Here is a 23005-nt window from a genome sequence, read left to right as displayed (position 1 = left end):
CGTGAAGAATATCGTGCTGAGCTCATCTTACTATTTGTGATTCATCTGTTCTCGCTTCGATGGCAGAACTATGTGCGAAGTAACCGAGTAGTTAATGTGATGTTTTGTGAGGGCAATAACGAGGTGAGTTCTGGATTATCTGTAATTTTAATAAACAATTGTTCGGTTCGATATTTTTCCTTGTGGCAAAAGCAAATACTTTTTTCGATTTCGGAATGTAAAGCAGACGTACGATGGACATGAGTTGCAACGACAGTAATTAAAACAAAATTCGATATAATTGCGTGATTGAAACAACGTTACGCATTAAATGTTTTCCACAGATTTTTAGGTTTGGCAAAAATTTGATTATTCATAAAAGGAAAATCAAAGAAAAACAATAATCATCGTATGTAAAACAGTTGATGAGCAAACGTAACTGTTTCGAACAGGTTTATATCTATAAAGAAATATTTTGCAATAAAAACGAAGTTTCCTTTTCATTTGTTACGTTTAAACCTTTTAAATGTTCAAATTCGGTGTAGCTATTTGTGAAATGTAATTTCGTTTGCTTTACGAAATTTATTACGAGATACTTTCCATAATCGTAATAACGCAATTTACGTTTCTTGAAGCTAGATAAACGTAACAGTGTTGGATAAACGTAAATCAAAGTTTGATGAAGTGTATATTCAATTTTTGAACAATTCGTGAGATTTCTGTGATTATCAATAGGAAATGTAATATTGCACAGAATTATGAAATGGGGAAATTGATGTAACTTCCTTATTTGACCATGTTTTAGAATGCCAATACAGGCACCACAGTGGACTGAATTTCTTTCTTGTCCAGTTTGCTGTCATGATTTTGATGTGGCCATACGTGGCCCAATATCATTAGGATGTGGACATACTATATGTCGTACGTGCCTTGCAAATTTACATCGTAAACAATGCCCATTTGATCAGGTATGTAACTATTACCTCTTTTTTTCAGTAATTTCTGTATTTATAACAACTTTTTAGAAATTATAGTAGTTAATAATGACTCACATGTCTAAATATATGTATAATTTCTAATGACCTACATAAAATTTAAGCTAGTTTGGACTTATATCACAAGCACATGTACTTTTATTTATTCTTTTTAGTTCATAGATCTTTAGGTAACATTTATAGAAAAAGATAATGAAAATTATTAGTTGATTATATTGATTAATTAAATTTTATATTTTTCAGAGTATTATTAATACAGAAATAGAAAGATTACCTATAAATGAAGCTTTGCTACAATTAGTGGGGAATCCTGTTCCCACAAATGTCACAACAGCCTATCAAAAATTACTTCCACCTGAGGATCATGCTAATTATTTGGTTGCTAAACGTTGTATTGAGGAACTTGCTTTATATCTCAAACCATGTCAGACAAATCCTACTTTACCCACAGGTAACACTGACTAATAATTATTACAACATTTTAATATTATGGAATGTGAGACTGATTTAATAAATGTAACAGGTATGGGACTTGTTTCTCGACCAATGCAAAGAAAATTAGTAACTCTTGTGGGTTGTCAATTGGTTGAACCTGAAGGAAGGGCACGTGCAGTCAGAGCAGCTAGAAGCTTAGGAGAAAGATCAGTTACAGAATTAATACTTCAACATCAAAACCCACAACAACTTAGTGCTAATCTATGGGCTGCTGTTCGTGCTCGTGGTTGTCAGTTCCTTGGGCCAGGTATATAATAATAAAATAATTTATTAAAATATAGTTATTTATAGAATTAGAATTTTTAAGATATTTTTTTATCTTTGTATAACCAGCAATGCAAGAAGAAGTACTCAAACTTGTTTTATTAGCATTGGAAGATGGATCAGCTCTGTCTAGAAAAGTGTTGGTCATGTTTGTAGTTCAACGTTTAGAATCACATTTTCCTCAAGCATCTAAGACGAGTATAGGCCACGTTGTACAATTACTGTACAGAGCAAGCTGTTTCAAGGTAATATATAATTTGATAGGTGTAATAATTATCTCTCATAAGAAAATTTAAATAGTTCTTAATCATAATATTTAATTAGGTATCTAAACGGGAAGGAGACTCATCTCTTATGCAATTGAAAGAAGAATTTAGAACATATGAAGCCTTAAGAAGAGAACATGATGCTCAGATAGTGCAAATTGCAACTGAAGCTGGCTTAAGAATAGCACCCGATCAGTGGTCTGCATTGTTATATGGAGATACTAGCCACAAATCTCATATGCAAAGTATCATAGACAAACTTCAAACTCCACAATCTTTTGCTCAAAGTGTGCAAGAATTGGTCATTGCTCTTCAACGTACTCCCGATCCTGGACAATTAAGCAGTCTGCGGCCACAGTTAGAATTATTAGCTGCAATAGATCCCAGCCCTGGTAAACTATGTTACATATGATTTCTATTTAAATGGAATTTTTGAAACTGTCATTAGATTTAAATCTTTCCATTACAGAAACGGAACCTCCTACATTAGCAGAATGTCGTGCAGCATTAGAAGCTGTTAGGACTGTAGTTGCAGCGTTAGTAGAGTTCATTCAACAGCATGGTAATCGCAAAACACAAGACGGTACTCATAGTGTAGGCCCAGGTCAATCAAAGTATAAAGTGAGCATGTGTCGAGATCTTGCTCTTAGAGGATCTTGTCCTAGATCTACTAGTTGTACGTTTGCCCATAGCGATATGGAACTAGATAAGTAAGTTCACACAAATGTATTTAAAAACGAAAGAATGATCGTAAAATGATGTGCTAAACTGCAAATCTTCATTTAGGTACAGATCAAAAAACCGGAAATTAAGTATCAGATCAAATATACCTCTAACTACCAATACGGATACAAAAACGGACAAAACAGTGACTGGATTAAATAATAAAACGTTCAAACAGAGTGAAGATTTATCTTATCATTCCATAAAGTCACACGATAATACACATAGAGAAAGTAAGTATATCTATAAAGGAAATTGCAGATGAAACTGATTGAGATAATTACCTTAATTGTCATGATTATAATCAATACACTGTTTCTAGATTTCAATTCCATAAATAAAGTTAATCCAATGCAACATCATACTCCAGCAAACGAAAACAACTTTGTTGGATCATTGACAAATTATATGTTACCATCTCCGCAAGGAATTTCGCCTATGGTACCAACTAAAAATATGGATATGTATTGTTCTCACTATATAATGCCTAATGCACCTGTCGATTATACTTCACCTAATCTCAGTATGTGGGACTCGTTCCAAGTTTCGTCAAATGTAACAAATGGGATTACTAATGCTAAGAAGGTAATATATCAATATATTTTTTATATTCGGTAATAAATGGTATAATTACATATATGTATGTACTAAATACCCTTATATATTATAGCAGCGGACAGTTGCTAAAACATTAGCAATGTTGTTGCAACGCAGAATGGAAATTTTAAATCAACTCGAAACTATAGTCAACAAACAAGTGCCGCAGATAAAAACGGTACGATTTATTAAAATACTTACTAGAATCATTATAAACATTTTTACATGTTTTAATTATTGTTGTTTGATTTGCAGAATTATGATGTGCAAGGAGAAACGTTGTCATCAAATTTTTCAATATGGGCAAACACGACCAATAATTCCATGGTTTCTTCGTCGAATGTTAATTGCAATAACAATTTTCGATGCACAGATCCAATTCTGTTTGATGATGAATTTGTCCCATTTGATGCATCATCTAGCAGTAAATATGGACCAATTTCCAAATTATCCAAAAACTTAATGAGGTAATCATTTCTTTTATTCTATTTTAAACGAATGATGAATATGTTAACTATAATTTAATGTATATATAACACTAATTGAGACAATCATTTCTCTAGATCTAGTAATGGCATACAATCAAGTAATTTTTATGGAGAAGGAGGTGTAACCCCTACGATTTCCGCCTATAGATCCATGCCGACAGCAAATTCTATCACATCTTGGTATTATGGTAATCAACGTAAGTATAATGCAATGCAAATAAGAAAATTACAAATGAAATAAAACTATAAAAGAAAATGCTTTTCTTTTTTACAGCTTACACTCCTATTGGCGCAAACGCAGGAGTACAATCTGTTAATAACCCTGGTTTTGGAGATAATTATATTACTTTCGGTCGTAATATATCGGAATCGTTAACACCCACGCAACTCTCACGACCAGAGTGCATGTCTAAAGAGTAAATTCACTTTTTAGTGTATATTAATCTGCTCTTAATTATTCGCAGTACCTAACAATAACATAATTCTTTCAGCTTAATTCTTGAATCACAGAAAGTAAAACAGCAGTTAAAACATCTGGAGAAAAAGATCAATGATTTGAAGGTATTCAAAAGTTCCAATTTCTTACACCCCAGAAAATATGATATTTATACAATAATAATAAATTAAAAATTTGTTTCAGCTTGCTACCCAAGGGGCAACTTTCACAGAAGGCGAAAGACTAGCACAGGAGTTACAAATGATCGAAGCTGGTATTAGGGAAAAAGAAAAAGATGTTCGAAACTGGAGTCCATATGGTACAGTACCTTGGATTCAATCCTCAAACAATTTGCTGAGCACTCAAAATCTGAACCAAGACTACAAACCTGTGGAGGTAAGTGATATTGTTACAGTTTCGAGAAAATAGTCAAGAAATATATTTTAGTATGAAATCTAATTATTTCACAAATTGTTATACTTCGACTGGGTCTTCAGGAAGATACTTATGAGGCTGGTATCGCAAACGATATGCGGGAATTAGAATTGCGGTGGGAATTTGAACTGCAGGAACAAGAAAAGCATTGGTCAAGCGAAGAAGACAATTCTAAAAAATAATAGTAAGATACTCTTACTACAACGTTTACTTCTTAGATCTGACCATTATTTGTTCAATGAAAGAACATGTTTTTTGACATGTAAAAGTAATTTTTTGTGCGAACTTCCATGCGTCAGCATGTTTCAACTTTGCAACAGAACGACTGAAAGTAAATACAATTTCTACTATTTACGTAAAGAAAATTTAACGCTCTTCTAAGCAGAATCAAAAAGAAGAAACCATTTCTGGATGATATTTCAAGCACCATTGATAGGTAGAAAAATATATCATCTCCTCTTTTTCAATGTCATAGAAATTTTCATGTTGGTATAGTATACTGTAAAGTAGATCCACTACTTTCCCATGTACTATGCCTTTATAAGTCTTCTAGTATATAATATTTGTTCTTCGTGAAAGTGTATTTTTCTTAAAATTATCATCAACGCGTAAAAAAAAGCTAGTTGTAAATATGTGATATTTTGCAAACATCTGTTAAACATGTCAGACAAATTCTTCGTGATAATAACTTAAATTTAGTTATGCAGGAAGTCGCATCGTTTTAATTTTGACTAGCTGCACTAGGAGTTTATTATAGAAATCAATGTATTCTAAGAAGTGAGAGTCAGCTGCCGCATTGGAATTTAAATTTATAGAACCGGTGAAGGAGTCGATCAGTTTTCCATTATGCGCACCATAATGGGGATATGCGTTAACGAACAGAGTGGACAGACAGAAGAGCAGATTTGTTAAAATTTAACAGAAATTAATGTCAGTGTTTTATAAACATGACAGGATGTAGTATATTTTGTTTATATGTTTGCACAATGAAGCAAAGGATATTATATTAACTGATACATTCGGAAAGAATGCTATTCAACCTGCAACAAGGTTACATGATAAAAAATAAGTATATGTAATAGGTGTTGTGCATACACAAAAATTAACATATTCTGTTAAAGTTGCGCGTAATTAAGATATATATTACTCCTTATTAAGATTTATATATATATATATATATATATATATATATATATATATATATATATATCTTAATTATATATGTATATGACAATTGAGTTTTAGCTTATAAAACAAAATTCTTAAGGACATGTAGCTTTTCTACCGCATTTCGTTTCACGATTCCTGTTTTCGTGGCAAAACTATGTTTCCATTCAATTTTATTTCCGAATTTAGATATAGATATCTTGCACAAAGTTATTTGTGGTTAAAATTTTATTCCGAATTCGTCTCTCTTCAACAAACTATCAATGATCATTTTTCAAATCAAAACTAGTGACACAAGATCGGTATAGAAATTAAGATTATGAATACAGAAGTGAAGAGGTTTATTGTTCTTATGCACTGTGATTTCTTTTTGTAATTTCAGTAAATAAATTTCTTTCTTAGGTAAATAATTACGACTATAGAGTCTCCAGTTTTGTATTTCAAAATATTGTATACTTTGGAAAGATTCGAAACGCATAAAGCGAGGAAAATTTCATAGTGCATATAAAATTTTCCTTTGTTTTGACAGTACATAGTAAAAAATTAAATTATAAATTCCATTTGTGCCTGGTAAAAGAAGTAATACTATTGCATTTTATTTGCTATCGGTAATTGACTCGTTTAAGTCAGTGGTTTTTAAACTGTTATTTTTTATTTAAATGTCGAAGCTCTTCACTTATTTATTTCTGAAGAGGAAATATTTATTAAGTTTTTATAATTGTGTACATTATACAATTTTCATATATTTTGGGAAACCTTAAAAAATGATGTCTATAAACTCAGTAATTATTTCTTTTTTTCTTTATGCATACAACTGATACATAAATGCAAAAAAGAAACGAGAAGTTTTTGAGTCACTGGCTTGAAAGTGTTTTTTACTGGAGAGTGAAAGAAATGATATGAACAGACTGTTATGCGAGCTGCAGCTCTCACGTTTGTAAAGATGTTCGATTTACGGACTTAAGAGAAACTGAAACAGTCACATTGGCTTCCTCTTAACTATCACTTTACTTTCTTATCGTGAACACGATTTAATTTATATTACCATTATTGGCATACTGTTTTATTTTCATAGCATAAAAAACAGTGGAAACTAACGTTCCTTCGGACGAAATTGTCATGAAATATTTACTTGATTCGATCGGTAAGAAGTTAATATTCTTAATTATTTACTGCATTTGATATAAATATCTGTTTATTTGACGCTCTTGTTCCTTTATAAAAGATTATCTGAAATTCGTTTAATTTTAATTACGTATTTCACAAATGTGATAACATCATTTCGTCTAACCGAATACGTTAATCAAGTTGCAACGTCTTTATAGTATAGTGATTTATGCATTGCAATAGCTTTTTGGTTCTTCTATTTTTTATGAAATAATATATAGCATAAATATTGATAATTCCAGTTTTAGTGGAAATGACATTATATTATAGACTTTTACGAAATGTAGATCAAAGAAAGTTGATCTTTCTATCTTTCTCATTAAAAGGAAAATATTGTTTTACCTTGCTACACAGAACTAGATATGTTCATGTAGAGTATTTCTTTCGATCTAAAATGTGCCTTTTAAATCATACAGCAGCATAAAATTTAAGCAAAACATTTTCACAGTAGCACTTATATATTTATTTCAGTATTTCCAAGTTCTGCAATATGAGGTACATTACTCTAAAAAAATAGAAAGAAATGTAATCTCAGAACATAACTAGTTTCTTATGAAAATTGTAAACAATGGTGCAATTTTATTTGTTTTATTATTTACCAACACAACCTTTGTTCATTTGTAGTGGAATACTATGATATATAAAATTAAATACACGAGCAGAGATGTTAAGAAAAACTAGTTCATCCAATTCCAGTATTTGGATTTATATTTCTTAATTTGAAGTACAGTTGTGTTATTTTCTATTGTGAAAAGTGATAGAAAATTGTTATATATTGATAAATTGATTCGTAATATTTATGCAAGAAAACATTTCCATTACAGATTTGAAGGCACATAACATGTGAACACTAAATTATTTGTTCCATATTGGAGATGACATCAGTGTTAGCTATGTCTAGATTCAAAAATATATTTATGTATTTTGAGAAATATGTTAGAAAGTTTATTTATTTTGTTACTGGTTTCACAGATAAAAAGATAAAGACTTTAAAATTTGTGTAGTACAAATTTTCTATTGCAATTAAGAGAATTTTATTTGCAATCACTATACACTTGTCATAAGATTGTACTTCTACATTACAAACATAATTGGCCATGGTACTGAAGAAAATGTGTGACAATATTGCAGAAAGGGGCCATTATTTGATTTCGCATTTCTTGAATAACGATAAATAATACACAAACAAACATTAACTATCTTTTAAATTAAGAGTTTGAATGTTTCTTTGTACCGTAGTCACATAATTGCAAATTAAACTCTGACAGTTTTATAAGTTTGGAAACTACCATATATACATGCCATAATATATTCAAATCTTTGGAATAAGAATTACATTACGCATACTGTTTCCTGTATACTTTCTACTTTAAATACGTTAAAGGGCATTTTATTCTGAGCACAAGATTTAATACGAATGTTTAAACGTTCCTTTCTGTAAATACATACAGTCTTCACAGTTTATTCAGATACAAAGTGCGTAACATTTACAAAATCATTCATTTCATGAACCTTTGGTTTGATTTATTCTTTACGTTTTATGTAATTCCTTTACACAGACGATAAAAAAGCCTTGTACACCTTGAAAATACTTCCGTCGTCTAAGGGAATTATGACCAACAATCTTTCTAGTGATCCGTTTATGAGATGTTGCCCTACAACATTTTTGTTTTTTGTTCGTAGTACGACTCGTTGATAAATGTAGAGTAAAAGCGAAGAGGGCTGTGTACACTGGGAAGTAATAAGCGCAACAAATACTGTTTGTGCAGCTTCGGATTAATTGCATGTTAAACATGTCACTATGTGTATAATAATACACGCGTACCTATGTTAATGGTATCAAGCCACATACAATCTATATTAACGTTCTTTGTTTGAACATACAAAACGATAATAATTATATACATATCGGTATATAATGCATATAGTCACCGAGCACTTGGCACTTAACAGTACGAATGGTACTTCTGTGACACTTATGTTAAATTAATTCTCGATTGTAAGATTTTTGTTATTATTAGTCGTAAACATAACGGGTAATGCACGTATGTGCAAGCAAAATTTTCGTGATCTGGAGTTACTAAATCTGTTTCTCAAAAAGAATCAAGATCGCACAATTCGGTTCTTTTATTAAAATTAAAGTAGATTAATTCACGCCTAGATATTGTCATACGTTCGCGTTGTCCGTTATGTTTAGTGTAATTGTTAGTCTGGCATTTTTAATGTATTTTTCTAAAATAAATAAATATGGAAAAGCCGCATTGTAATGTAAACATGTGGTATGTCCACAATAAAAGTTATTATCCCGTCTTGATTTATCAATGAAATGCATACAACTGGATAAACTACGACAAATTGGTAACCTGTTTTATATTCAATTATAACTATAAACCTAATCAACGTGAACATTCGACACGCTTTGTATAGAAAATACTTTAAGAAAAGGAATGGTATGTTCCATTAACTTTTCTTTTTTCATTACTTGCGAACTTAAGATAAAGAAATTTAAGATACGAATTGACAATAGAAAAAAGTTTAATTGGAAACAACGCTATCAGAATATACAATTCTTTAAACATTTTGTATTGTTTATAAAAACATAAAAGTTTAATGTATTTTCTAACGAATGTACTGTAAGTGAAAGTGTAATATATTTATCTATTCAACATAGAGGGAAATTCATTTCTTCCCATTCATTCCAGCGCTCAAATGAGTATTAAATTTCATGCCTGATATTTAGGAAACACCCTGGAATAATCGCGCCTTTTCATTACTTCAATTATCGACCGAGGTTACGAAACATAAATACTTCTCGACTTCGCCGTAAGATGTCGCAATTAAATCAAATTTCGCAGGGGGCAGGTATATGTGCAGCGGCGCCGGGCTTAGTTGTGCGAAGCGTATTCCAGTCATAAACGTGGAGAAACGTACTACAGTTCCATGTCGTATGGTGAATACACGGTCGATTCGAGTGGATTCAATGCGACAAAGAAGGGTGTGGAAGTTCGGGCTCCTCTTTTCCATGGCCGTGGTAAATTGTCGTAGTACAAAGAATAGTAAGGACAGCCACTGAAAAGGAACGACGTGACAGGTGCACAGTATTAACGTTTCCTTATTATTAAAAAGCGTGAGAATTATCGACTCGATGTCCTCCGTTATGCGAGCCACGTGTATAGTGCAGCTATGATTCCTTTCCTAGGAGTGTGTAACGATCGAAACGTTTCGTGTAGTGAGGATACAAAAAGTCAGCAAGTGGTTTGCAGGATGCGTTATTTTGGAAAGTGAAAAGTAGGAAATTGTAAGAAGTGGGGAGAAAGAAACTCGCTTGAATGCACGGGAAAGGTATTGTTCGATATTTTGCGGTATAGGAAGTGACAGAACCATGCCCGGTAATCGAGGAAATGCGGCGCATGGCGTAATGCCACCGCATTATCTACACGAGTTGCCGGCAGAAGATGAGAAGAGGCTCGAGGAGTTATTTCAGAAGCTAGACCGTGACGGAAAGGGGAAAATCGACGTGAAGAATTTGTCGGAGGCTCTCCGCAAAGTCGGTGTGGATAAATCCTACGCAGAGGTCAGCGTGATTCTCAAATTTATTCTGGTTTACGTAAAAATGTTACGGATCGAGTCGCATAATGCAGATGCTCGACTTCTCAAATTTAGTCGAGTAAATGACAAAACTGTACCGCACACTTTGCGTTATTTCTTTCTGTGATTTATTTCCATAGTTCGAAGTTTCGATACTTTACATTATGAAAACGATTTAGTTGGGAAATATAGTAGATATTCGCTATGCAGTCTTGAACTCTGTGAACTCTATGAAATCTGCCGCTGCAGTTACTTAATGATTTAATGTAGAATACGTACTTTCGTTCAAATCTATTTCATTCAATTTCGAGACTTGTATAACTTCTTCTTATTCTGGAATTGTAGCTTATTAAAATCTAGATATTTTATGAGAATGCCTTAGAATCTCGGCCTTCATATAAAAAGATTATTAATTTCAAATATTAGAGAATTGTATAATCGTAAAAACGTTGGCTGCCGCTGTCCTCAAACTAGCGCTGCATATATCGATTACGTTTGTCGGTTAATACAATTTATACGATTTCGTCAAGGTTAACGCAGTAGTATGCATTGTTCCACCGCTTTTTACAATATTGTAATGAAGAAGTGCATTGCAATACACGTTATACTTTTTTAAGCATTCGTTAACAAATATTTTATGTTAATACTATCATCAATAATTTCCATAATAATTTAAAAAATTTGCATATTTTTATATAACATAGAATATTTTCATTTTTCTTACGCGACCTATTTTTTCTCTAAATGTATCAAAAAATTCTACTCTGTTATACTTGGTTCCAACGTTTTTTCAAGTTTCCAGTTACGATGTCACACACGAATTTTTCTGTTTTAGCAATTCTTGGCCAGATCGGATAGCACCAAAAGTGGTGATATTACTCTCGCGGAATTCATACATTATGTTCGGGAGCACGAGAAAAATTTGCGCTTACAATTCTCCCACCTTGACAAGAACAAGGATGGTGAGTATATAGCGCGAAGAGCTGGCATATTTGACAAAATGCTCGAAAATTATTACACATAAAAAACATATTTAACAGATGTTTTTTGTTACAGGGAAAATCGATTTGGACGAGCTAATAAAAGCGTTTGAGGAGCTAGGAATAACATTGAGTCACGACGAGGGGACAAAATTGTTACAGCGGTAAGTTTGAATTATCGATGTTCTCCCACAGGAACGCCCTCGAAATTTGATTTGTATATTAACTTTTAGGGTGGACAAAGATGGTAGTTTCACCATAAGCTTTAATGAATGGCGAGATTTTCTGCTTTATGCCCCAAGCTCTGATCTCTTAGGCATTATCCAATACTGGCATCACACGAGCGTAAGTGTGTCAATATTATTATAATTGTAGAATAATTATATTTTCGAATTAACGAGGCGCATGTAGAACAGTGAAAGAAATCCATATACACTCGACTAAATCAATTTTTTATTATTTAGCCAGGCGTGTATCAGTTTTTTAATCTTTCGAACTAGTAACGGAGAATTAATCATCGTTACACGTGTTCATTTCAAAATGGGGTAAACGTTCTGTTATACGTTTACTTCTCATTACTTGAACACAAACGTAGCAGCGCAAATGGATCTGATCGTGAGCTGTCTGCCTGTTATACGTATAGCTGTAGAACTCGTGGGTGTAGTTTCCGTGTGTACGAGTGACGATAGAGCCGATTCGAGGCTCCCATTCGTCGACTGAGAGGGCTCGACCGGAGGTGTGACGTGTGGCTGTCATTTGAAATGACCTTGATAGTCTTCCAGCTGTTCTCAACACCTTTCCCCGCCGTATTCGTTCCCCTCTAGTCCATCGACTCGATTTAACACGCATGCGTAGAATCCGATGCCACAGAGTTTCTCCGAGCATGCGTGATTAAATTTTTCTATAATTTGCATATCTATATATATTCAAGGAAGGAAGGATTACGAATTGAGTAACACATGCAATGTGCAATCTTTTTTTTTTATTATTTCCGACTGTGAACAGATTATATTAGTAGCTTTGTTGATAAGTCAAAGGAAAATTATTGAAATTGTTGTTATGAAAGGTAAACAACATTGTTTGCAAAATAATCTTGCATAAATCGTGTTTGTTCAGGCTGTCCCATATGAACTCTGATAATAGAAAGAATTATATTTATGATGTTTACACGATCGTGCATTGTGTACAAAAAAAAGAAATTAATAATGATTTAAATGCGTATGTTTAATTGGGAATCAATGTATATATATATATAAGTACATGAAATATACTAAAGGATCATGAATGGAGAGTACAGTAGATAATTCAGCACTCTGATTAGCAGTTAGTAATTTCTTCAACATACATACTATTTTGATAGTTTCCTCAAATGCGCTACTTTTTCAAGATCTTGAAGTTTGAACTTAATCGCAAACGGCGGGATTTCTCAGGGTGGCGAAATATCTCGCAACGTTTCGTCAGCCGTGTCGCGCTAGACTGTGTGAGGTCATCGTCTGCCGAGTACGGAACGTGATAGTGCTGTACCATCTATCTTTGTACCCTAGCCCTACGAGCATGACCACACGAAAATTGGACGAGTAGAAAATTATACATTTTTTCTTGTGACATCTATTTCGACATATTTAAAAAACTCAATTTCGTATCGTATCTTTGGTAGCTAAAAAATCAGAGTTCTAGTACCTAAGTAAAAGAATTACATTTCAGACTTGTTACTAATAACAAAAAAATACTATGTTTCTGAACGAAGCACGTGTAGTTCTTCTACAGTTGCAGATTTAGATAAAAAGTAAAACATTTGTATAGTTGATTTAGTATTTTCCTCAGCTCTGACGCATTCCATTATACAGTATTTTCGTAATACAACTTACTACGTCTAGAACAGTTTCAATCTGTGCACGCATCGTATGAGTAATGCATGCAGTTGATGTCATTAAATCAGTTGCGTATAACTTTTATCTTTATTTGTTCCATTTTCCCGCACAGTCACATTTCCTAGACTTTGAAAAATCTGATAAAACCATTCTTTACTTTGCGAGAAGTGCAAGGACAACTGAGATTGATGAGCTTCGTCTGCTATGGTATTCAGTTTTCTTTCCGGAATAGGTAGTCGACTTTCACATGAAAAGAGGTCACGTGGTCATGTGTTCTTTAACCTTATTACGCTTCTTGTATCCGACCCAGTTGTGTTTATTTGTTTCTCTACATAAAAAAAATAGTTACTAGTATCTGCATCCCTTTTATAGTTCCTTAACATAGCGCCAAAAGTTCATTGCCAATAACAAAAACTGCGCACAAAATATTCGAGAGCGCTATAGTAGGGTTAAAACGCGCCTTTGCATACGTTCTTATTTTTTAGCACTGGTAAATAAAGAACTTAAATAAGATTTTGATTTCAGTTGGTATGTGGCCATCTAGAGAAAGAATGGATTAAAACGGAGATTGTAAGATTTGTTAAATATCGATCAAATAGCTGGGTCGATAAACAGAGTTACCGACAGTGTGAATTGATCGTTTAATTGAGTATGAAAACCTAAAGCCAACAGGTAATTCTCTTTGCAAGCATACGTTCTATACGCAAAGCTCAACACAGACTATAGACTTCCCAAGAAGATATGGTGGGGGGCTTCTCCGGATAGGCGAATGATATCTTCGTTCAGTTCCCTCTATCGTTTTTTCGCGCTCTTCAGTCTTGAGATCGGACTCCGAGCTCTCAGATCGGTGGCGCGTGGCGAGGCTCGTTTTCTTGACTTCCCGTGGTATGCTCAACAATTTTCATCTGCCTCGCGAATTCCATGCTCGTTGTTCCTACTCGCATCCTCGGATGTGTGCTCGAGTCGAAGGATAATATACGGTCGCGCGGTTTCGGTTCCTCTTAAACTTTCTGTATTCCCTTATTCCCCAGAACAAGAAAGAAGTCCCGGAGCGATTGTTCGAAAGGAATGTACACGTTAAAAGAACCGGGAATACTAAAGCACGAGGGCATTCCGTCTACCTGTCAAGTTTGCGAGGAATTCCTTCAAGGTTATCATGAACTTCTGCAACGGGTGAGTGTCTCTGTGCAGTAGCAGTGTAGCTATCTATGGTCACTCAAAGGGGTAACGAGTTCGAACGTGGCTAAGAATTTCTACGCGGATTTAACCTATCCTGCACTCTCAAATATAGTTTCTGAGCAAACAAAGGGGACTCTAGGTAGTTCAATGTTTAACATTTACCACCGTTCCATCAGGAAATTAACACTCGTAACAGATAAGATTAACTGTAGAATATATTGAAAGATTAGTAACAGTAGCCAGAAACTTTAAGTGGTAACGTAGGTTTCGGTAAGGGATTGTCGTGTTGAGGTTATGGTAGGATTTCGTAAAAAATATCACGTGGCGGATCGAAAGAGAAAGCAAAAGTTCAGGAGTTTCGATCTTGCACTTTCTTCGTCCCTATCTTTTCAGCTTAATTGTTGCGAAATTTTTATCAAATGTGAATAATTAAATGTATTTGTGGAAATACCAAATAACTGCTCAGATCTCGAATATGTATTTATTAATGAATTCAATGGAATTATTTCGTGAAGCTAAATGCTACTGAAGAATTCCATTACACAGGAAGTAAAAAAATTATTGCTAAGTCGGTATTGATAAACCGGCAGAAAGTGACAGCTGCTAAAGCTAACACGTGTTGAGAAAACCGTTGCGAAATTTTTCACGTGAATGTTTCAAGGATTGGTTTTTAAGTGGCACGAGGCTGTACGTTCGTTTGTAGAGTACTTTCAACATGTATTTTTTGGGTGTCGTATCAGATTTGTCACATAAGATTGGTAGAAATGTAGTGTCAAGGGGCAGAATTAATGTTATTTGACCAAAGCGATGATTCATTACGAATGTAAAACCTTTTCCTCCTCTGGTTCGTTCCAGATTGTTCTGGATGAGCGTCCCTGTGACAGTACCTACAACTTCACTTGAGAATATATATCAGTACTGTATCATTACATTATATTGAGCATTTAACATTGAATTCTTGTAATAAACGGGCGAAAAAGCATCGGTTTAAGTTAGAAGCGTTAGAGGTCTTATAAACGTTTCGAGGATAGTTTACTCTGATTTATCGACAGTAGATAATTGACGGTAAAGAAGGGAAGATAACCAAATGAGCTTGCATCAAGGGATCTAGACTTGATCTAAATAACTGTTGTAAACATTTTTCATAGAGAATACCAAACTCGTAGATTACAGTTTTTAGAATACGTTAGTTCGAAACCTAATTTAAATATCTTTCATAGATGTATATATTTTTTCTATTCTAAATTACTGATTACTAATTCATTATTCCGAATTTGTAAATTTGACATTTTAAAGTCTGTCAACCTTCCTGATAAGTTTGAAGTAATTTTATTCACGTTTGTACACTTTTAATTACTTATATGCAAAATATGCGCATATGTACTTACGATAAAGTTGAAAAGAATTGATATTTCAATTTAAAAAAATTCCAACGCAACACTTGTGCTTCAAATTACGCATTAAACTCTTTAGTTGGAATCAACTATGACGTTCGCATACGTTTCTTTATTATCAAATTAATGACATTATGTCAGAAGGCGCTTAAGCACGAATATCATGTTATGTCAATAGAATTGCATAATACTAGTGCATACGTAAGTTGAAGCGCAGAGATGACTGTTACGGGGAATGTATTATTCGGAGATTAACTATTTAATCTACTTTCTCTTAAAGTTTTCTTTGCAAGGTATCTCGAAAAATACTGTAACAGACATGTTATGATTCCAATTCTTTATGTAATTAAATAAAAACTATTACAAGGTTTGTGAAAATATTGAATAAAACAAAAATTAGGTTATTAAGGCATGCATGTATGCACTATACTTTAAAGTATGGCATTGTAGACGGTGCTCGGATGATTGTTATCTGATACTTAGCTCACGATATCGATTTCCTTGTAATTTCTAGCAGTCGTTATTTCCGTTTATACTTCTCGACTAGTAACGTATTGTTTGAATGATTAAAATTACTCTGTACCAATTGTATCGTGACTTTGCTGTATTATAATCAGATAATAGAAAAAAAAGAAATGTAGTAATCGATCTTTAAACTGATATTTATTTAATTTAGAAAGAAAACTTCCAAGTTTACTTTTGAACAAAAAAATTACGGTTATAAAATGGCGGGAATTTTAAATACCATAACACAATGTTTCCATACGTAATTATTTCAGTATATAAAAGGTTTAATTCTTAATTATTTATAATTGTAAGATGAAAAGTTTACGCTATGAAATCCTCGCTAAAAATATCAGTAAAAATCCATAGCGGGAAGGGAAATAGAAGTTCGCATGTCAACTTGACATTTTTTGACATCACGTGTCGAACCTATTGACAATACTGCTACTTTTACGCAAAAAGATACTGAATTGCAGTCACTATCTATAAGCGTAAACCTTTCACAAGGATTTCTTTTGTTCCCTTGTCGGATAGGATCGAAATTTATTGTACCGACAGTTAGTCTTCTGACTGAGTTTTAAGAGAAATATTAGTTGAATCGAAACAGAGATTGGGCGAGACACCAAGCAGATTGTTGGCTTGTAGCCCAACGTGACTACAAAAAGCTGCCTACTTCTTCGCTCTTTTCAGTCTCCCGCCGAATTTATTCGACAGTAATTGTAACTTATGTCGGAGCTTTGTTTTTCCATTAGACAACGATGGACAGTGTGGACATCGACTTCGATTTCCTTTTAATGTTTCGTAAAGTTAAGTATCCATGTTTGATATCATTTTTGCTTCTTCAATGGCTCGTGTCTCCTAGGCCTAGGCAACGCATTCGTTCCAAGAATATGTCCGACTGATAACGTTACAATTAATACACTTGATTTTTATTCCTTGCTTTAATTAAAAAATAGGCCCTCTTACATCTCGCTTCGAATATATCTTGAAGCTTACGTTCTTTTTGAAAAATTTTAAGCCGTTTCAAAACGTAATAAACAATAGCAGTACTTTGATCTTCCAAATTCCACTGTATGATGCAATTAGGATTATTGAAAATTATCTGCCTACATCAGCTGTCTGGCTAAAAATATCGAGTGTAATTCTTTGATTGATGCAGACTTTCCATCCTTTTTGACTTTTTTTGCTCAACTTCGATAAGTATCGCTTGTGTAATCAATCGAAGATGTACAAGGTCGAAATCTAATTCAGTGAAACCTAACAGTACTGAAGCTTCTTCGAACTTACATCGTTCAATTTTTTCTGGATTGTAGACCCAGCAAAATTGGGAAAAGAAAGCTGATTAATCTCTGTGACTCGGTTACTTTCGTTTAAAAATTTTTCTCAAGGTGAACAACTTTGCATTCCCTGTGATACAATCACCTGAGTTGCTCTCGATCCCAATTATAGTATTCATCGGCGGTAATAAATCCCGGAAATAAATGCTTGAATTATTTTTACGTCGTGTGCGTATCTAGTACACAGTGTCAATGACTGTGATTGCACCTTCGGGTCAGGAAGTTTATTAAACTAATTGAATTGTATCTCGTATCTAATGTTTAGAAAATGTTCATTGATTCTTCCTGCTCTTCTCTACCTTTAACCCGAGAGATTTCTAACGATATTTGTTATAAAATTATCGCAACGCTGATAATATTTAGTCATAATTGTGATAAACGCAATTGTTCTCCGACAACAGGTTTGATCATTAACAGGTCTACGAAACTGCTATCTTCGGTTCGTATTTCAATATTTGATTTCACAATTGCGCGCGAAGCGAGAAAAGTATCATTCGAAATTTCGTCTTTAGAAATCTTACGAACGTTAATTTGCATAACTTTCACTTATCGATCGGACTGGTATTCAATTTCAGTACCAAACTGTTCCCTGCATACCATGCTTGATTAACTGGGATAACAGTTTTTATTAAAATGACCAATCGTAGATTGTCTGTTCTCCTGAATAAGGGCACATGTCCACCTGACAGCTTTTTTTTATAATACTTACTCTTTTCCGAGAGTATTTCCATGCTCTCCAATTGTGTGGCAACATTTACACTCTTTCACGATAGTTGCGTCAAGTGGCATGTGCTCCGAGAGAATTGAGTTCTGACCGTTTATCAAGAAATCATTACTGCGTAGAAAAAAATGTGGTGTATAATGTGTACGAGTGAGATAAAACACTTGAAAATCAGACATCGCGTGCTAAGCTGTTTGTACGAAAGATTTGGATAGCACAGTTGATCGGAGTTTAAGAATTATCGTCTGTAACACGTGGTACATTCACTGCTGAATCAAGTAAACCGTGACTGGCGATGATGATTTTAGCGTGACTGAAGATAACCAGTTAGTGCTGGCTCTTAACTCATAGGCAGATAAGCCACTTGAGAGATGTATACATTACGAATGTCACTTTAATTTTTCCCCTTTACTGCCATGTCAAACAAGCACGTTTTCGGTGGAGATTCTTCCTGAAACAATATTATAATAAGGATGTGGTACTATCATATGTGTATAACACACGAATAGGTCTCTCGATACTGTCGTTTCAAAGGCGTGAAGAAAAGCTGTATCACGCGTAGGCTAGTTGTTAAAAATCACAGACCATGGCTAGGAGCAGGTTAATCGCTAAGGAATTAATCATGTACAATTTAATGAACATGAACCCATTCTCTTGTGTCACGGTTTGTCTCAGTATGCAGAGCAGCGGATCTTTTTCGGTGCGGATATGATTTATCACATGATACGATATTAAATAATCCCTGAGGTAGTCGTATTGGTTATATAATTTTCTTTCTTTTTCCAGTATATGGACATTGGAGAGGACATTGGGGTCCCCGAAGATTTCACGACTAGTGAAATGGTGTCTGGAATGTGGTGGCGGCATTTGGTATCCGGTGGAGTAGCAGGTGCTGTCTCGCGGACTTGTACCGCGCCTTTAGACCGAATCAAAGTCTATCTACAGGTGGGTGTACGATATAAGTGCATGCGTACGTAATAGTTTTTAGTATTGTATTGGCATGAACTATTGAAATGTTAAAATGAAAATCAATTGACTTTAGCTCTGTTTGCTTTACGAAGAAGAAACATAATTTCAGGTGCATGGAACGCGGCACTGCAAAATCATGAGTTGCTTCAGGTACATGCTCCGCGAGGGAGGATCGACTAGCTTCTGGAGAGGAAACGGTATAAACGTACTTAAAATTGGACCGGAAAGTGCTCTGAAATTCATGGCCTACGAGCAAATCAAAAGGGCGATCAAAGGAGACGATGTTCGGGAACTTGGACTGTACGAACGATTAATGGCAGGGTCTTTAGCTGGTGGGATCAGTCAATCGGCTATATATCCTCTTGAGGTACGAAAAGGAAAGAAATATTATGTATGCATGTTGTATTACTTACTATTCAATATTAACATTGCAAATGATAAAATGTTTCAGGTGCTCAAAACGAGGTTCGCGCTTAGAAAAACGGGAGAATTTTCGGGTTTGATCGATGCAACAAAGAAGATATACAAACAAGGAGGGCTGAAGTCATTTTACAAAGGTTATATTCCTAATTTGATGGGGATACTCCCATATGCTGGAATTGATCTGGCTGTATATGAAGTAAGTGTTTCAAAGTATTACAGTTATTAGAATTCGTATGGTATTCTTCACCTTGGAAGCTGATTTTTGCTTTTTTTTTTAATTGCAGACTTTAAAAAATAGGTATTTACGAACACATGACAAGAATGAACAACCGCCATTCTGGATATTACTATTGTGTGGAACAGCTTCTAGTACAGCTGGCCAAGTGTGTTCATATCCTTTAGCACTAGTCAGAACACGATTGCAAGCTGATATATCATCAGATAAATCTCCTAACACTATGATTGGTGTTTTCAACGATATTATTAAGAAGGAAGGCGTCCGTGGTTTATATAGAGGTTTAACTCCAAATTTCCTAAAGGTACAGACAAGATTATGCATAGATTTGATGGTTTAAAATATGTTGTACTTGACAATTCATTAATTGTATGTTTTTTCTTTTTAGGTGATTCCAGCTGTATCGATTAGTTACATAGTATATGAGAATTTTAGGGGATTATTAGGTGTCAATATGACGTGATGAATATTTATATTAGGCGCTATTAATTTAACTAAATTATTCTTTAACTACATCTTAAGATATGTACAAGCCAGCCAATCGGCTAGTATAATAACGAATCGGGCATGTTGTGCTCTTTGTTGAATGTAATGCTGCTTATTTATTGTTAACTCGAAGCTTCCTCGATTATTTAAATATGTACCATTGTGTTTTTCGAATTTATCACACTTTCAGCATACACTATTTAATATATGTTTATGAAATATTTCGAGTAAGAGGCTAACTGTAATAAAATGGCCAGCATAGGGAATTTTGAATTAACTGTTAATGACTTTATACCATACACTTTGTGTGTATATGTTCGATAAGTCGTGTGGATACAGTTTAGTTACATGCTCACTGTGGTATGATTTACCTTCATATCTTTCTTCCATGAAGTAAAACGAACGTATAGATTTTTAATTTCAAAGTAGAAACGATAGTACAAAGATCTTTGGGAAAAAGAAGTATTATGATAAATAATTTCATTTCAATTTTGTTATGGCTAAACAAGATGGAGAAACACATTTGGTCACTGTAATTATTAGGAGAAAATTCGCATCATACAATTTGCAAAGTGTTCTGAAAACGAATGAAAAATATTTACGAAATGTAATTTTATCAAAACATAAACAAATGTATTTCTTAACAAATACACTAGGACAATGTTATAAATTATGAGAATAGGGGGGATCGGGTTATATTGATACTGTGATATGTATGGTTATAAGATAAATTGGGAACGTGATTCAATGCATGACATATATCCTCTGATAAATCAAAATTTTGTTCATTTTTATTGTAAGTACTTTCCATATATGTGATAATGGTAATAATAATAACAGTAATAATAATAATGATAACAATAGAGCCTCCATTGTTCAAATGTTATGCTATGAGTTACATTAAAAATCACACGTTTCGCTAATTTTTTTTATAGTCCGTATCTTGAAACTTTCTCCACGAATTGGAGTCTTATACCCTTGATACATTTACTTTATGTACATTTGTTCCAATGTAATTCATTCCCTAGTTAATGAATTTTGCGAACAAATTGCGTATATTGTGTATACTATATAAATGTGTATAACTTCGCTTTATAAAATTGCATCGAGAGATAATGTTATATCCGTGTTCTCCTCTTTCTTCAAAGACAACAGATAACTGCGAAAATAATTATAAATGACAAGTGATGATGATAAAATAACAATAATTTTATAGTGCACTTTGAATGAACGTGAACTATTGTCCGCAGCGTACATTCTTAAAATTAAATTAAATTTTAAGATAAATTGTGATAAGTGATAAATGATACATTCTCAAAATTAAATTAAATTAAATTGAATTTTAAGGATGTATCATTTATCACTTTTTACATAGAAAGAATGAAATATAGCGAAGCAGTTAAAAATAAAATTGAAGAACCCATTTTTTGGGTAAGAATAGCATTTACAGTTTAGATACATTGTACAGGAAAATATCGTAAATGAACAAATGTTTGGATTATTTTTAAGTTTTAGAACTGTCAATGTTTTCAGCAACAAGTTTTGTAAATAATTCTTATGAATTAGAAAAAACTGTAAAAGACTATTTTAGTATGTCATGTGATATTGAACTATTTCGTGGCATTCTATAATTATTGAAGTGAAATAGTGAAACTGACGAATAATTATAAAAAAAAGATATAACGATGTGAATCGGTGAAATTTTTTAGTTCTTTTTATGGCTCGGTATTCATGTACACGTAAGACTTTTGTAAAAAATAAACATAATTTATAAATTATTGTAAAAGAAATTTGGTTCCTATGTAGTTAAACACTGGTTAAACAAATATTTGACTGGCAACAAGTATTTACATGTTAAGTACACGTCACAAACGATATTCCTGCCTCAAACTATGTACGTATAAATAATATTAATTCTATTTAAGAATATACGCAACCATGTGCATCATGTAAAAATAGTCACTCTTTGCTCGATATCTATTTACCTTATCTATATTCATCAGTTTTGTGTAAGTTACCAAAGAATACCTTTCATCATCTGCCAAACAAATATATAATTATTATATTATTCTTGAGAACAACTAATTCTGTATACAAATGATGATTACGATATTTATTCTTACAAATAAAATAATCGTGTAGAAATTTTATGTCTTGCTCATTCATTTTCCCCATCCTAACTAGAAATACCTCCTTTATCGTTATGTTCTCCTCATACCAAGTTCCTTTTATGCACACAAATTTGTATTTCCCACAAAAATTGGGAATACCTCCTTCAATATTATGTTCTCCTGATACTAAATTTC

At 33.4% G+C, this 23005-nt stretch overlaps 2 protein-coding genes across 4 annotated transcripts; both read left to right on the top strand.

Moving 5' to 3' along the window:
• The first annotated feature begins 6 nt into the window (after nucleotides 1-6).
• On the top strand, nucleotides 7-5832 carry Roq (RING finger and CCCH-type zinc finger domain-containing protein roquin). Its single transcript, XM_076392295.1, has 16 exons — nucleotides 7-123; nucleotides 785-947; nucleotides 1218-1425; nucleotides 1498-1716; nucleotides 1803-1978; nucleotides 2058-2391; nucleotides 2469-2709; nucleotides 2786-2955; nucleotides 3045-3307; nucleotides 3393-3497; nucleotides 3575-3786; nucleotides 3883-4004; nucleotides 4082-4223; nucleotides 4299-4368; nucleotides 4448-4639; nucleotides 4741-5832. Exons 2-16 carry the CDS (start codon nucleotides 786-788, stop codon nucleotides 4858-4860), a joined length of 2736 nt encoding a protein of 911 aa, XP_076248410.1. The 5' UTR covers nucleotides 7-123; nucleotide 785; the 3' UTR covers nucleotides 4861-5832.
• Nucleotides 5833-9954: 4122 nt separating this feature from the next.
• Scamc (Short Calcium-binding Mitochondrial Carrier) lies at nucleotides 9955-21622 on the top strand. 3 transcript variants are annotated; one of them, XM_076389557.1, is made up of 9 exons: nucleotides 9955-10586; nucleotides 11436-11562; nucleotides 11657-11744; nucleotides 11814-11925; nucleotides 19373-19531; nucleotides 19665-19922; nucleotides 20007-20174; nucleotides 20263-20517; nucleotides 20602-21622. In XM_076389557.1, exons 1-9 carry the CDS (start codon nucleotides 10395-10397, stop codon nucleotides 20674-20676), a joined length of 1434 nt encoding a protein of 477 aa, XP_076245672.1. In that variant the 5' UTR covers nucleotides 9955-10394; the 3' UTR covers nucleotides 20677-21622. The 3 variants fall into 3 exon arrangements, with proteins under 3 accessions (XP_076245672.1, XP_076245681.1, XP_076245689.1); XM_076389574.1 differs by lacking the exons at nucleotides 9955-10586; nucleotides 11436-11562; nucleotides 11657-11744; nucleotides 11814-11925 and adding exons at nucleotides 14276-14336; nucleotides 14483-14624; XM_076389566.1 differs by lacking the exons at nucleotides 9955-10586; nucleotides 11436-11562; nucleotides 11657-11744; nucleotides 11814-11925 and adding an exon at nucleotides 14259-14624.
• The last annotated feature ends 1383 nt before the right edge of the window (nucleotides 21623-23005 follow it).

This window comes from Calliopsis andreniformis, chromosome 2 (genome assembly GCF_051401765.1).
Source record: "Calliopsis andreniformis isolate RMS-2024a chromosome 2, iyCalAndr_principal, whole genome shotgun sequence".
NCBI classification, from domain to species: domain Eukaryota; kingdom Metazoa; phylum Arthropoda; class Insecta; order Hymenoptera; family Andrenidae; genus Calliopsis; species Calliopsis andreniformis.
Note: the sequence above shows the minus strand (reverse complement) of the source record. Positions and strands in the feature narration are given on the sequence as shown.

Bases quoted from the DNA above. Each gene is read 5' to 3' on its own strand.
- Roq (XM_076392295.1), top strand. From the start codon at position 786: ATGCCAATACAGGCACCACAGTGGACTGAATTTCTTTCTTGTCCAGTT. The intron at 948-1,217 runs GTATGTAACTAT...TATATTTTTCAG, and splicing joins AACAATGCCCATTTGATCAG to AGTATTATTAATACAGAAAT. The intron at 4,005-4,081 runs GTAAGTATAATG...TCTTTTTTACAG, and splicing joins TTGGTATTATGGTAATCAAC to CTTACACTCCTATTGGCGCA.
- Scamc (XM_076389557.1), top strand. From the start codon at position 10,395: ATGCCCGGTAATCGAGGAAATGCGGCGCATGGCGTAATGCCACCGCAT. The intron at 11,563-11,656 runs GTGAGTATATAG...TTTTTGTTACAG, and splicing joins CCTTGACAAGAACAAGGATG to GGAAAATCGATTTGGACGAG. The intron at 19,923-20,006 runs GTACGAAAAGGA...AAAATGTTTCAG, and splicing joins CGGCTATATATCCTCTTGAG to GTGCTCAAAACGAGGTTCGC.